The sequence below is a fragment of the Aedes aegypti genome, chromosome 1 (assembly GCF_002204515.2).
Source record: "Aedes aegypti strain LVP_AGWG chromosome 1, AaegL5.0 Primary Assembly, whole genome shotgun sequence".
NCBI lineage: Eukaryota > Metazoa > Arthropoda > Insecta > Diptera > Culicidae > Aedes > Aedes aegypti.
Window position 1 is genome coordinate 64,269,781 of NC_035107.1, and position 15,456 is coordinate 64,285,236.

Consider the following 15,456-nt stretch of genomic DNA (forward strand, 5'->3'; position numbering starts at 1 on the left):
GAACTGTCATATTGTATGGGGTACTGCAGGGCATTTTTCAACAGCCTACTTGATGGCAAGACGAAGTTTGCCGGGACCACTAGTCTTCAATAAAATTGAATGATGAACTCCTGCAAGCATCTGAAAGAACTCCTCGATTCTCATGGAAGTAAGGCTGGGAAGTAAGTTTCGTCAAGGTCTACCCCCTTTCGTTGCGAAAACCCTTTGATCACAAGTCGCGCCTTGTGTCGATTAAGGTTTCCATTGGCATCCAACTTCGTTTTGTAGATCCATTTGCAACGGATCGCCTTCCTACCCTCAGAAAGTTCCGTCCAGGTCCACGTTTCGTTCGCCATATGAGCGTTATACAACCTTCCATCTGTCCGAATCGTCTCGACTCATTGCTTCTTGATGCATGGTGGACATCGCTCAAGGACATTTCGCTTCCTTAATCCTTGCAGACGGGCTTGAGTGCAGCGGTTCCTGTTCCCTCAATCTTCATAGCAGGCTGGACGACTTCACATTCTGCAACAGAGCCTTGCTTTGTGTCATGTGAGTCGTGGCTACTGAACGAAGTACTAGTCAGCATCAATGGCGGTTTCGAACGTAGACATGACTGTGCAGTAAGCGTACTATTTTCGTGCCCGTAGTTGTGACACTTCCTACATTTCGGTCCTTTCGATGATGTGGATTGCTTCGATTGATTTCCACGATTGTGGATGCGTATCGAAAACACAGGTACAGTTAATTTTTCATTCGTGATCTGTTCGAAGTGTTAACATCGTTTTGTTTTAATAAAGTTATCATTTTCTTGAAATCTGTTTTTCGATTAATTCTCGATGAAGATGGCCACCTAATCGACACTTCTCTCATGAGTATCTCTTGGGAAGGTCATCAATAGTAAAACTCCTAGCTCCGTCAACACGTAATTTACAATCAATAGCAGATCTTTATATAAATTACCTATACTCTACTCAATGTGACTTAATTCGACTTACCCACTGACTGCTTGGTTGCTTGCCTTCCTACCGTTTATGGAAGCGACTGGCCACCTTTTCCGCCCACTGCTCCGGATGAGCAACCTTTTTGTGGGTGTACATGTTGGAGCTAGAGTTACACGTTCGGGGACAGTATTCACATTTATACAACAGATCTCCGGTGTGACCTGCTTCGTGTTCCTGAAAGTTGATGATCACTCTAGTTAGAAGTTTGTTGCATAACTGATCCTTACATACCCTCAACCGGAGCAATCGCTTGAACGGTTTCGCACAGAACGAGCACGAGTACATCGGGGCGTTCGAGTGGACAAACTTCTTGTGACTTTGCAGCGAGAACGCATTGGAGCACTCCTTGCCGCAGATGTCGCAACTGACCGGGTCGGACTTGCAGCGCTTCAGATGGCTCCGCAAGCTGCGCACGTTTTTCATCCACAGGCTGCAGTACTTGCACTGGGCCTTCTGGGCCGCCCGTCCCTCTTGGGTGTGCTGCTGCCGGTGGAACTCCAGCGCCGACTTCAGCGGGAAACCCTTGGCACAGATGTCGCACACCCAGCTGGCACTGAGACCGTGCACGGTTTGCTCGTGCGATTTCAGCAGCAGGCTCGTCCCGAAGCTGTAACGGATAGGAATCAGAGTCAGAAAATTAAACTGCAGTTAGTTATGTTATTCTGTCGAAAATCATATCAATTTTGGAATAATTATTGAGCTGAGGTTTTCAGTAGAGAATTTCTACGGGATTCTAACATTGCTTTTCTCGCATGATTTTCAAGAGAATTTCTGGAGTAATTTCCCAGTATTCTAAGAGAAATTACGGGTTGTATTCTTGAAGAAAATCGAAGGAAATCCCCGGAGGAACTTCTGAAGAAATTGCTGGTTGGGATCTTAAAGATGTTTTAAACAAAATTCTTGTGGATCTCCTAGGGAAATCGAAGGAAGAATCACTGGATATATTTTTGGGAGACTGGACACTCTCTTGAAAAACTTCTAAAATATTTTTTGGAGGGCTTTCTGGTAGAATCTCCAAGATAGTTTCTGGGATTATCCTTGGAAATGATCCAGATACCTGCCATTCTTGCATGGAATAGCCAAAACCTAAATAGGCATACTCACAACCGATCGCACTCCTTGCAGGCGTACTTCTTCTCCTCCAGCGCCAGGTGGTACTCCATGTGCTGCTTCAGCAGGTAGTCCTTCCAGAAGCGATTGCCGCACACGTCGCACCGGAACGGTTTCTCCGAGTCGGGCGTGTGCTTCCACATCATGTGGTTCGACAGGCCGAAGCTGTTCTGGAACGTTTTGGCGCACACCTGGCACTTGAAGTGGTCCGGGTTCTCGTGGACGCAAACGTGCTCGTACAGACGGCTCTTCTTGCTGAACTTCCGCGCGCAACAGACGGCGAAGCCCTGGGCGTCGTGTTCGTTTTTGTAGTGGACTTGGAGTTTGCTGAAGGTGGGGCCTATGAAGTCACATGATTCGCAGTTTAGCGAGCAGTATTTGCGGATTAGGTCGTCTTCGACGACCGATTCTTCGGTGGTTTTTCGACGGATTGGCTTGGCTAGTTCTTGAGGCTTTTTAAAGGATGAGTCAGCTCCATCCGGGATCTGGGATTCATCCACTGAGTGTTGCTCTTGTAGATAATTGACGGCTTCCGGTTCCGTTTGATAAGCTTCCGGATCGAGCAACTCCGGATGATGAGTCAACGTATGATTCTCCAGCATTTTAGTGTTGGTGAAGTACTTATTGCACTTGTGGCAAATGATGTTTTTCGGTTCCACGGTTGCGTGCCAGTTGAGGTGACTCGTCAGAAGCAGTTCCGATGCAAAGGCCGTGTCACATTGATGGCACCTGAACCGTTTCTCTTCTTCCGGCGTGTGATGCAACAAATTGTGCATGTTTAACCCATCCACGTTCTTGAAGCATCTGTCGCATTCCTTGCAACGATACTTGAACAGATTCTTGTGCCGGCACACATGCTGATAAAGCCCGTTCAGCTTCTGATACGCCCTATTACAGCAAACCACATTGGGCGCCGAATCATGCTCCTGACGGCAGTGCTTTTCCAGCTTTCCGAAGCTATCGAATTCCTCGCTGCACTGATCGCATCCCAACTTTTCCAAATGCTGTAAAATAACCGCATCCTTCTGTCCCTGAGTGGATCGACGACCTCTTCGCCTTGGTTTCTTCACCTGTCGGCGTCTTGCCGCAATCGGCTTCGACGATTCCTCATCTGATTCCTCCTCGTCGTCCTCTTCACTTTCATCATCGTCATCCTCCGACTCTGCTGCCACAGTTTCCCGCTTTATCTGCTGATGTTCCACCGCAAAAACTTCCCGTTCCTCGAGGTCCGGTTCCGTTACTTCAAGCTTAACGTGCACTGGAACGGGAAACCCTAAATCAACGGCCGGCGGCTTCCACTCCTCGTCATCATCTTCCTGCTCCTCCTCAACCGCCTTTTTGCGTTTCCGGCCACGCTTTTTCTTCGTCTCCTCGCCTTCGACTTTGACGAAATTCAGCGCATCCACTTGATGGACATTGGCCACTTCGCAGTAAAATTTGTGGAACTCGTCGATCTTCTCCCAGCAGCTGGTGCACAAAACCGACAGCTCGTACTCTTTTCGCTGGAAATTGGAAACAAACATTAGTCCCAGTTTGCGTTTAGTTTTCCTGTTACTCACCTCGAACCAGAAATGCCTGGCCAGGATCCGATCGACGCTTTCGATGTTCGCTTCGTCACAGATGCGCAGGAAGTTGTCCGTCTTTCGCATGCAGGTGAAGCAATCGGACAAATCGGAAGGGTCATCCATCGTCGTTTGACTCGATTGTGACTAAAAACAATAGAAATTTTGGCTTAATCTAGCAAATTCTTGGGAAAAAATCTGTCTGGAAGTCTACGAAAACAAACACGGTGTGTTTACACTTTCGCGAGATGCACCGCACGATGCATTTCATTTTGACAGCAATGCATTTTTATATGCACTGAAAAAAAATATGCACGCCATATTTTTTATACTAGAGAGGGTTTTCCTCCCGGGAAAACACGAGCACGCAATTTGGCATTTCACGGCGAAATTATCTCTCTTTCGCTCTTCAACAAAACTTGAAAACAATGGTGACAGGTAGAGTGCCTGTAAACAAGAGTGACGTCATGTTCCAGTTTTGACAGCTCTCCTGCTCGATTGCACGGAGAAAAACGAAAATACTAGTTAGTGTACGATATATTATTTTCTCAAAATAATACTCTTTTAATCTTTGAGAAGCTTATTATTTTATACCTTGTCAAGCTTATCCGTGATTAATTTTTTGTCGTGCTTATGTAGTGAAACACGCTACCCTTGGGACTTTTCAAAATTTAATTTCATTTTGTTAGGTTCGGTATCAGAATCACATTGTCTTTCTTAGCATATCCTCGAGTAATACGAGTCCAAGCAAATTATTTTACATCCGAGTGTTGTTCAAAACCAGCATTCTATGTCCCAAGTGAAGCCCATAAAATAAAACCAGAATGTGGAGAAAATAAATGCTCGCAGCAGATCAGCACTCAGCTCTTATCAGAGACGCCATCCCCAAAGGAGATTTGTCTCAGGAAATTTGCCGCAGGAAGAGATTGGAAGCTCATATGGAATTACGATCATGAAGGTATGTTCATTTATCAGAATCGTATCGAAGTTTCGTCATCATCCAAAATTTTGCAGATTATTTTGTGAGAGAGCTCCATTCCGGTCGCCGTAATCAAGTCGGAAACAACTGCGATTTTGATCAACGCAGATCAGGTTGGAATAAGCATTAACCATGAGTTGCAGAGACACATTCACCAAGATATAATTTATATGAAAATAAATGAGTTGCATGTTAAAATTGTTTTTCTTACATTTTCATTGTCTTTATTTACTAAAATTAAAGAAAAATGGCCTTTATATTAATTGTGCATGATTTTAGAACTTTAAGCATTAAATGCATAATTCTCGAAAAATCATTTACCGATATAAAAACCGTTTATACTAAGCAAAGCTTAATACATTAAAATGCATGTAAATGAGTGAATAGACCGAATATGGTTTTAGAATGATATTTAAGCTATCTAGTATCTATTTTTTAAGCGTGTGGAACGCGGGTTTGTATGGAAATGACATTTCGCCGCTGTTCCAATTTTGATATTGACGCCACTCGTATCTTGATCTACTCTGGTGACAGGTATGAGCCATTTTACGAGACGTTTCGGAACAGCTGATCGCCGCAACGGCGTCAATTGACAGGAGACGTGGGATTAAATCCAGCGTTATTTTCAATAACGCCCGAGGGGGGCGACACATCCAGATTTGTTAAGATTTCAGAACATCATCATAAATCATTCACATTTCTAAACCAATAAAACGCAGCGCACTATATGTTCATCATCTGTGTTATCTCCATGCATCTTCTCCATCTTCTCGCATCTACTTTTTCGATGCGTATCCTGACTGTCACTAGTGCATCTTTCTGTTATCGCATCACCAAAACAACAAAATGTTTTTCATTCGGTCATACAAGTGCCTTCGAATTGGAAAAATACTAAATTTATGAGAATTGTTGTTAGTTTCCTCGTGAATAGTAATTGAAAACGGTCCCAGACAGGTCATACATAGGTTGTATAATTTGAAGGAGTACCGAATGCACTAGGTAAGTCGATTCATCCGTATGTTTCAGTGAGGTTTTTGTTTTCAATTTGATTTTCCATAATCTTTCAGACACTGGATTACAGATGATCTTCTAGGAGCCTTCACCGGATTACAGATCGAACCAGAATATGAGACGAAATTTTCAAAAGAGCAGAGGAAGAGTAAAAACATTCCTCTCGGATTCATAGACACGCAATTGATGATAAAGGCTTGACATGACATGAATGTCCCTGAATTATATTCGAAACATTGGTTCCCACAAAACTATTTTTTATTGATTAGAAATGCAGCAAACAAATGAAACAACTAATTACTCGTTTGTGTCTGAAATGTTTCAGCAATAAATTTCTTTTCCTCGAATGTGTTGACCAAAAAGTCCATTGCGTATTTCATCAGAAATATAAACTGGGTTTCAAGTTACCCATAATTTGATCACACCTATGTATGACACCATCAACCTTTTGGTGTTACGTCTCAACTGAGACAGAGTTTTCTTTTCAGCTTAGTGTTCTAAGAGCACTTTCACTGTGATTTGTTGAGAGGCTGTCTTGTGGTAACCTATTCCCATGCCACTCGGATTGAATTAAGTGAATGGAGTTAAGTGCCAATATGAGAGGGTGGACATATGGATACTTCATCTTCTTATTGGCATTACGCCCTCCGGGACGGACCGACCGGGAATCGAACCCAGACACCTTCAGCATGGCTTTGCTTTATAGCCGCGTACACTAACCACTCGGCTAAGAAAGGCCCCAGATACCGAAATTTGTACTTTTTTTCCTACCTCATTTCCCCTCCACATCCATTAGGGCTACTCATCCAGTGAGTAGTTTATTAATTCAAAATTATTTACATTGCATTGTATTACATTTTTATAGATATTGTAGAGTCAATCCGATATTCCGTATGTAGTCCTAACCGTGGTTCCGTAGTTCTAAACCTGGTCGATAACAATTCTTCAGGTTCTTCAGTCTTTGAATCGGTTCCGGTTCGGTTGAAGTTATCTGGAATGTATGTAGCGAATATTTTTAAATTCAACTAGTAATAATGCTTATAATAATTACCAAATGTGTCTGCCTTTTTCATGGTCTTAGCCGCTGGGGCGGATTATGTACAGTGCTCTGCTGCGATGGTTTGATTGCCATCGAAGATTTAAAATGGTTTTCGGACCAGGTCGATCGTTGCATTGTAAATATTATACTGCCGCTGTTTCGCCTAAAACAAGAGAATAATGTTTTGGCTAAATGCTCATTTTTGTCTCAGATTGCATGTTACTTACCAGATAAATTTTCTTTTTGTGGATTGAATTTACACGAGGTTACTATCATAAAAGCAGAGTGACTCTTTTCATTGGTTCAATTTCAACATAGATGCATGTCATCTGTTCCATCTGTTATAGCATCAGTGCACATCTTTTTCCATCCCATCCATCCCATGCATCATACGTCAGCGTCGCACAGGTAGGTGAAGATGCATCGATCCAAATTATCGACTTTAATCATAACGAACGCTAAACGGTGGATCTAGATGTGTCGTCCCCCTCGATAACGCCTCATCTTACCAAACGAGGACATGGAGAAAATGACAAAAATGAGATCCAAAAATGTTGGTTACTGCAACATTACACCTAGTTATTGTATCAGCTACCTCTTTGTTACCCATATTGCACATAAAAAAGCACTTTTGTGATCAGAAATATTTTAATAATTTTTCTCCATTTAAGTTTTCGCCTGGATGAAAAGCTACGCTAGAAATGCGCACAGTCATCAACCATCATCATCGCGAAAACTGACGCTGATGATTGAAAAATCCCAGGTCTCCTGTCATTTGACCAGGCTTCGTAAAATGGCTTATTAGCACTGCTGTTTTCAGATTTCCCGAAGGAGGGAAAGAGAGCGATTTTCTGATGACGTCACCGTGCAATGGGCAATGGGGTCCTAGAGACCTGTCCAATTTCAATATCAAATGCTTAAGTTTAGGCCTGAAACACATTACACCCGATTCTGTTTTTGCACGGGGGATGCGTACCGTGTAATAGTACCACAGACAAACAGACGTCACACTCTCATCGCTGTCTATCGACCAACTTTTTAACGATCGATTCAAATATTGGGTAGGTGGTCAATCGACCACCCGCAGCGCTCGCGTCGTTTTTGTTCTTGTTTGACGTTTACACACTACCACCACCTGTTGGTCCATCGGCCAACTACAGTGTTTTTATTAGCATTGGGCGTACATGATTTCGCGACTATGATTTTGATCGAGATTTGTTCTAAGTGTTACGTCTGTTTCTCTGTGATAGTACTTTACAGAGCAAATTGCAGAATGATGTAGCACGCGTCGTAGTCGAGGCTTGCCGAGTAGGATAAGTACGACGAGTGCTGTAAAAATCGAGTTCTGCAACGAGTTACGTACAACATTTTTTGCAATTCCGTAGAGGACCTTGAGAGTATCAGAAATTATATCTTAATGCAATCTTCTACATTATTCTACAATAGACCATTTCCGTCAGACCTTACCCCCTATTTTTATATTTTTCTTCGAAAGACGATTATTTTTAATGATTATTGACGCTTTCAGATCTAATTTATATGCACTCCTGATTTTATTGTAAATTTTTGAAAATTCGAGAATGTACCACATTTTGAGTAGTGCGGCACAGTTGTTTCAACCCTGTGGGTAAACAAAGTGGAGATTTTCCCACAACTTTCAAAACCCCTGCGCTGAGTGTTTGTAGATATGACGAAATGTCAATGTCAAATCAAGCACACGAGACGACACGACAAAATGGAGAAATCTGAGAGAAATCTGAGGTCCGATGGGCAAACCTCGTTGTAAATGAAGCCCATCCTTTACTATTGTACTTATAACAAAAACTTTTACCGGAAGACGACTGCTAATAGACCGTTTTAAGCTTAGAAAGTGATGGAATTCTCCTTGGAAGCATTTCTGCAACGCTGCGGAACGTTTTCTACAAGAGGGGCATATTGGCCGGTTTGTTTTGAAACGTCAAGAATTGGACCGTTTGCAGATAACGCCTTGTACTCGCTTTAGAAGCTACCTGGCAAGCAGGGATGCCAAGTCAATTATTCAAAAATCTGGAAGATTTTGAAAATTTGTCTGGATAAGTCTGGATCGCTTATCTCGTATATAGAGAACCTTACAAATTATTTACAAAACCTTACAAATTCGTTTCAAATTTCTAGCGTAACATTTGAAAAGGGCCTAACTGCAAAATGTAAACAAACTTGATTATTCATTATTCGTATCATTTTTTACGTAAATTACTCCTACATACTCTTACGGGCATGCAAAATGCATTATTAATGGTAATTTTATTCAAATTTAAAAGGGCCTATCTGAAAATGATAAAACTAAGAGGGCCTAACTGGTCATAAGAGGGCCTAACTGAAAATTTCCATCAAAATCAGATTGGCCCTTCCCTTTGCATTTTTAATTTTCCTCCATATTTTTCAATATTTAGCCATTGTATAGTGTTTTTCTCACATAGTGGAATCAGCATAACGTAAAAATTGAGAAATGCTCGATTGAAGATTCTGTAACATATTGATTGTTACTATTTTAAACTCATTGATATCTAATAGTTTGAAACTTTTGTTCGACACTCATAGTCTATTACTGGGCTCTAACATCCAACATAACATAAAAACTAGTAAAAAATGTTGAATTCAAACATCATCGGCAGATAGGCCTTTTACGAGTCTTCAAACCAGTTAGGCCCTTTCAATTAGGCCCTTCGATTGGACATGGTTTCAGTTAGGCCCCTCCAGTTAGGCCCTTTTATTTAACATAGTTCCAGTTAGGCCCTTTTGGAATTTGTTAATTTTATTGATTATTGAATAGATTTTCAAAGTTTTAGAACAAAATCAATCGATTATGTGAGAAAATCAACATTGAATATTGGAAATTCTTTATTGAAGATTCAGTACTATATTGATTATTCATAATTCAAATCCTTTCTCCTATTTACTAGTTTTATACTTGTGTTCGACACTCATGATAGTCTACTAGGTGACCCATAACGTTTTAAATCTTAAATAACAAAACAACTCGTGAAAATGGTTGAATTCAAACATCATCGGCAGATAGGCCCTTTTACGAGTCTGCAAACCAGTTAGGCCCTTTCAGTTAGGCCCTTTGATTGAACATGGTTTCAGTTAGGCCCCTCCAGTTAGGCCCTTTTATTAAACTTAGTTCCAGTTAGGCCCTTTTGGAATTTGTTAATTTTATTGATTATTGAAGTGATTTTCAAAGTTTTAGAACAAAATCAATCGATTAGGTATGTGAGAAAATCAACATTGATTAATAAAAATTCTTTATTGAAGATTCAGTACTATATTGATTCCTATTTCAAGCCCATTTTCTTTTTTACTAGTTTTATCATAATCTTAATGCGAAGTTAGTTGAAAAACTGATTTTTTATCCTGAAAAAAAAAAATCAATTACATTAAAAATTTTGAATAATTTTTATTTGTGAATTTTTATTTGTTGCCTCTAGTTGTGGATCGAGTTCCAAAAGTCGCGATTTTCACAAAAACAAATTCGTTTGTTTTTGTAACAGACCTGCAAGAATTCTTCTTATACTTCTTCTTGGCATTACGTCCTCACTGGGACAGAGCCTGCTTCTAAGCTTTGTGTTCAATGAGTACTTCCACAGTTATAAACTGAGAGCTTTCTTTGACAAGTTGCCATTTTCGCATTCGTATATCGTGTGACAAGTACGAAGGTACTCTATATTCAGGAAAGTAAAGGAAATTTCCATTACGAAAAAACCTGGACCGACCGGGAATGGAACTCAGATACCTTCAGAATGGCTTTGCTTTGCAGCCGCGGACTTAAACTGCTCGGCTAAGGAAGGCCCTCAAGTATAAAACAAGTAAAAAAGTGAATGGGTTTGAAATAGATATAATCAATAAGGAATCAACCGAGAATATCCAACATTTAGCTATTACATTGTTTTTCTCTCACTTTATTTTATTTAAGAACTATGAAAATCACTTCAATAAGCAATAAAATCAATAAATTCCAAAAGGGCCTAACTGGAACTATGTTTAATAAAAGGGCCTAACTGGAGGGGCCTAACTGAAACCATGTCCAATCGAAGGGCCTAACTGAAAGGGCCTAACTGGTTTGAAGATTCATTAAAGGGCCTAACTGCTGATGATATTTGAATGCAACCATTTTCACGAGTCGTTATGCTATTTGAGATTACTAACGTTCTGGGCCACGTAATAAACCATAATGAGTGTCTAACACAAGTATAAAACTAGTAAAAAAAGTAAATGGGTTTGAAATATCAATAATCAATATGTTAATGATTTTGTATAGAATAGTTTCCAATATTTAGCTTGTATGATATTGTGTTGTTTTCTCACATAATCATTCAATGTTGTCGAAGAATTATGCAAATCACTTCAATAATCAATAAAATTAGCAAATTCAAAAAGGGCCTAACTGGTTTGAAAATTCGTAAAAGGGCCTATCTGCGGATTATGTTTGAATTGAACTATTTTTACAAGTTATTGTGCTATTTGAAATTCAAATCGTTGTGAGCTATGTAATAGACCATTATAAGTGTCGAATACAAGGGGTTATCCGAAAATGACGTCCATCAATTGGGGCCTCCTCCAATGGGGGGATGTACGAAAATGTGACAGTGCATGGATTGGGTATTGGAAAAAGCGTAACAGAGGGGGTAGAAGGGTTCTAGAAATCCCGAAAAACGATGGACGTCATTTTTGGATCTTCCCCAAGTATGAAACTAGTAAAAAGCGAATGGGTTTGAAATAGGAATAATCAATATGGTACTGAATCTTCAACCGAAAATTTCCAATATTTAGCTATTATATAGTGTTTTTCACATAATCGCTAAATTTTGTTCAAGATTTATGCAAACCAATACAAAAATCAATAAAATTAGCAAATTATAAAAGGGCCTAACTGAAACCATGTTCAATCAAAGGGCCTAACTGAAAGGGCCTAACTGGCCTAAGATTCATAAAAGGGCCTATCTGCCGATGATGTTTGAATTCAACAATTTTTACGAGTTGTTGTGTTATTTGAGATTAGAAACATAATGGGCCACGCAACAGACTTTAATGGGTGTCGAACACAGGTATGAAACTAGTAAAAATGCGAATGGGTTTAAAATAGGAATTATAAATATGGTACGGAATCTTCAATTGAGAATTTCTCAATGTTTACGTTTTGCAGATAGGCCCTTTTCAAATGTTACGCTAGATTTTATCTGGATCTTCCAGATTTTTATAAAATGGGGCCTCAAAAATCTGGAATATTCCAGACAAATCTGGAAGGTTGGCAACGCTGCTGGCAAGAGAAAGTTGCATGCAAAGCATGATTAACTAAGTAAATAACACTTTGACACCAAAAACTGTATAAGTAATGGATTTGCCACTGCGATAGAGCAGTTTTTCCTTAGGGGGGCCTATACCTGTTTACGCTACCGTTTGATATCTGCTGCTTATGTCGTCAAGCTGTTCCGGAACCATATGACCAATGGATTATACATACTTCCCCATTTTACCACTCTCGTAGGTCTCCCCGAAAAATCTGCAAACGGTCCAATTCTTGACGTTTCAAAACAAACCGGCCAATATGCCCCTCTTGTAGAAAACGTTCCGCAGCGTTGCAGAAATGCTTCCAAGGAGAATTCCATCACTTGCTAAGCTTAAAACGGTCTATTAGCAGTCGTCTTCCGGTAAAAGTTTTTGTTATAAGTACAATAGTAAAGGATGGGCTTCATTTACAACGAAGCTTGCCCATCGGACCTCAGATTTCTCCATTTTGTCGTGTCGTCTCGTGTGCTTGATTTGACATTGACATTTCGTCATATCTACAAACACTCAGCGCAGGGGTTTTGAAAGTTGTGGGAAAATCTCCACTTTGTTTACCCACAGGGTTGAAACAACTGTGCCGCACTACTCAAAATGTGGTACATTCTCGAATTTTCAAAAATTTACAATAAAATCAGGAGTGCATATAAATTAGATCTGAAAGCGTCAATAATCATTAAAAATAATCGTCTTTCGAAGAAAAATATAAAAATAGGGGGTAAGGTCTGACGGAAATGGTCTATTTCTGAAAAATGGTTGTGTTATGATTCATTTCGCAAAGCAAAACAGTTGTGTAATGAGAAAGCGTTGCGCAATGAATCATTACAGCACTAATTTTAGTTGTGTAATGACTATTCTCGCACTGCATACTTCAGGGTAGGAAAGTAGGTCGTTTCATGACAGATTGGCGTGATGAAAAACAGCCTATTTCGATGAGAAATTGTAAAAAAAAGTTTTCAGTTCAACGTTTCTAAAACCGTGTAAAAAAGTGACACTGTTGGGGGGTAGTTTCGGACCTCGTTTTTGCAGCACGTCTCTTAGGGGTTAGACTGAGCTCAAAAGCTGTAATTCATATTACGTATGATATAAACATGATTAATTCGAATTCATACCTTATTTTCTACTTACAATTTTGGTAGAACACTAATTTCTCCTACCAACCAACAATTATAACTGTAGATTGAAATTCAATTTAACTCTGTCTTCTTCGTGACTTGAGAATAATGGATTGAAGATTTTGCCAATCAAGTTGTCACCACGCTTCGACTCAACTGCTGTCAAGTGAATGCAGCTGTCCGACTTCATCGGACAGAGGCGTAGTGCACCAAACATCCCCCGAACCGTAATGATGGTCAATGGTCTTCGTTTGTCCTACTTTACCAAAACCATGTTGCGAACTCTTATCCTGGATTTCCAAGATGGCAATCTTCGAAGTGGGTCTCCGTCAAGGTCTCCGTAGAACTCCGTAGTCTACGAAGTCTTGACGTAGGCTTGCCTAACTCGTCCATCGCATCCTTTCGCCACCGACAATACTCGTCCACGAAACCATCCATTTCTGGTAGATTCATCCACCACGATTACAGACTTGCCCTCCCTTAACTCTGGGGTTTTCAAACCACTTCGGGCGGCCAGCAATAGTTGGCAAGTACTCCTTTATCCAGTGGTGCCAGAATTCATCCACTAGACTCCTCATTAACGCAAAATTGTTGTGCAGAGCATCTGGCCGCTCAATGCGTGGCTCTGGACGCTGCGTCACTTCTTGAGAACTGAGCAGGAGAATATGATTATGATTGTCTTATCGTTAGGGTTTCTGGTAATTGATAGTGCAGTGAAAGCAACCTTTACGGAGCGAACCAGCCGCTCCCAGGATCCACCCATATGCGGGGCTGACGGTGAATTGAAAACCAACTTTGTGGTGGCATTGGTGAACACTGCTGACAGCTTCACGTTCATCTGATTCATCTGTTCTTGTAGCTCGCGGCTGGCACCCAAGAAGTTCGTCCCGTTGTCGCTTTAAATTTCCAGCGGATAACCGCGACGTACTAGAAAGCCAAGGCCACTCACCTCTTCACCAAAGAACGACAACCTTAAATTGAATCGGACCAAAATAGTCCAAACCAACGTACGGAAATGGTCGAACGAAAGGGCTCAACCTTGCTTCTGGCACAGGCGCCATTAGAGGGACAGAAAGCTTCGCTTTCTTTAATTAGCACTTCATACAGAACTTCGTAACTTTTCGTACCTGTGTTCGCAATGATGGAACGTGGAATCGCTGCCTCACTTTATTGACGATGGTTTCGTTGTTTCCATGAAGATAAATAGGTTCTGTGAAACCAATCCAACAAAAGGTTCGTCAGTGGATGTTTTTTTTTTTTTTGAAGAACAATCGGGAACTGGACGTCAAATGCAAGGAATTTTGCTGCACGAAGTCGAGAGTCCATCCGGATCACACCGTGTTCATCCATACATGGCGATAATTTGTAGATGCGACTCGGCTTCATCAGTTTCACTGACCGATTGTAATCGGCTGTCTTCTTCAGCAAAGCCACTTCATCAGGAAAAGCGTTCTCTTGAGCCAAACGCCACAGGCTGTTCTGAGCTTTGTTCAGCTCCTTTCGTGTAAGGCCCCAAGCACAATGTGAACGGCAACGCGGTACAGCGGCAAACCGGCACGCCCATTTTGATCTACACTTTACTTATTGTTGCCGAACTCACAGGGCACAAAAGTGATGCTACTGTCAAGTCCCCCGAACGCGGGTAGATCGAGGAATAACAAGAAGCGTGCATGCGGATGAAAAGGCCGCCCTGTAGCTAAATCACAATTTAGATAAAGTTTGAATCAGAAATCATTGGATTATACGTTTAGTTGATTAGTTTTCGGTAAAGCAATGAAATGAATTCGGAGAATGTGTTCGATACTTATTTTTTTACTTCTTTAAAATCACTTAGATCAAACTTGTTTGGACGCAGAAAACATAACCTCAATGTCAAAAGAATTCGAAAGTCACTGAAAATGTAAGAGTAAAAATGAAGGTTCTGTAAGTAATTGCTAACATTTCTTTAATAAAATTTCAGCTTTGTAGCTGCCGTACAAGCAACTAACAAATCGGTGTCCTTTCGAATATCGCAACAAACTACAAAGATTTTCAACCCTGTAGTAGGAGTGAAAACATTAGGAAGGATGCAAGGTGCATCTGGAAAAAACAAGCATTGCAAAAGGTGCAATAGGCCAGACGAAGCCGAAGACATGGTCTGTTGCGATGCTTGCGATGCTTGGGAACACTACGGATGTGCTGGTGTATCCGGTTCGATTGCTGGCTCGGACCGTTCATGGATATGTGAAGAGTGTCGGAGAAAATTACTAGCTGCGGCCGACTCGAACTCGGCACCATCGACGTACACATCCACATCCAGTAAGAAGTCTAGGCAAATCCAGCTTCGGTTGGATCT

The 15,456-nt window shown here is 40.9% G+C and overlaps 1 protein-coding gene across 1 annotated transcript; it reads right to left on the reverse strand.

Annotated features, from left to right (window-relative positions):
* Window positions 1-763: 763 nt before the first annotated feature.
* On the reverse strand, window positions 764-3,925 carry LOC5570770 (transcription factor grauzone). Its single transcript, XM_021838232.1, has 4 exons — window positions 3,653-3,925; window positions 2,088-3,595; window positions 1,215-1,590; window positions 764-1,157 (listed from the first exon to the last, which is right to left on the reverse strand). Exons 1-4 carry the CDS (start codon window positions 3,779-3,781, stop codon window positions 1,005-1,007), a joined length of 2,166 nt encoding a protein of 721 aa, XP_021693924.1. The 5' UTR covers window positions 3,782-3,925; the 3' UTR covers window positions 764-1,004.
* Between the last annotated feature and the right edge of the window lie 11,531 nt (window positions 3,926-15,456).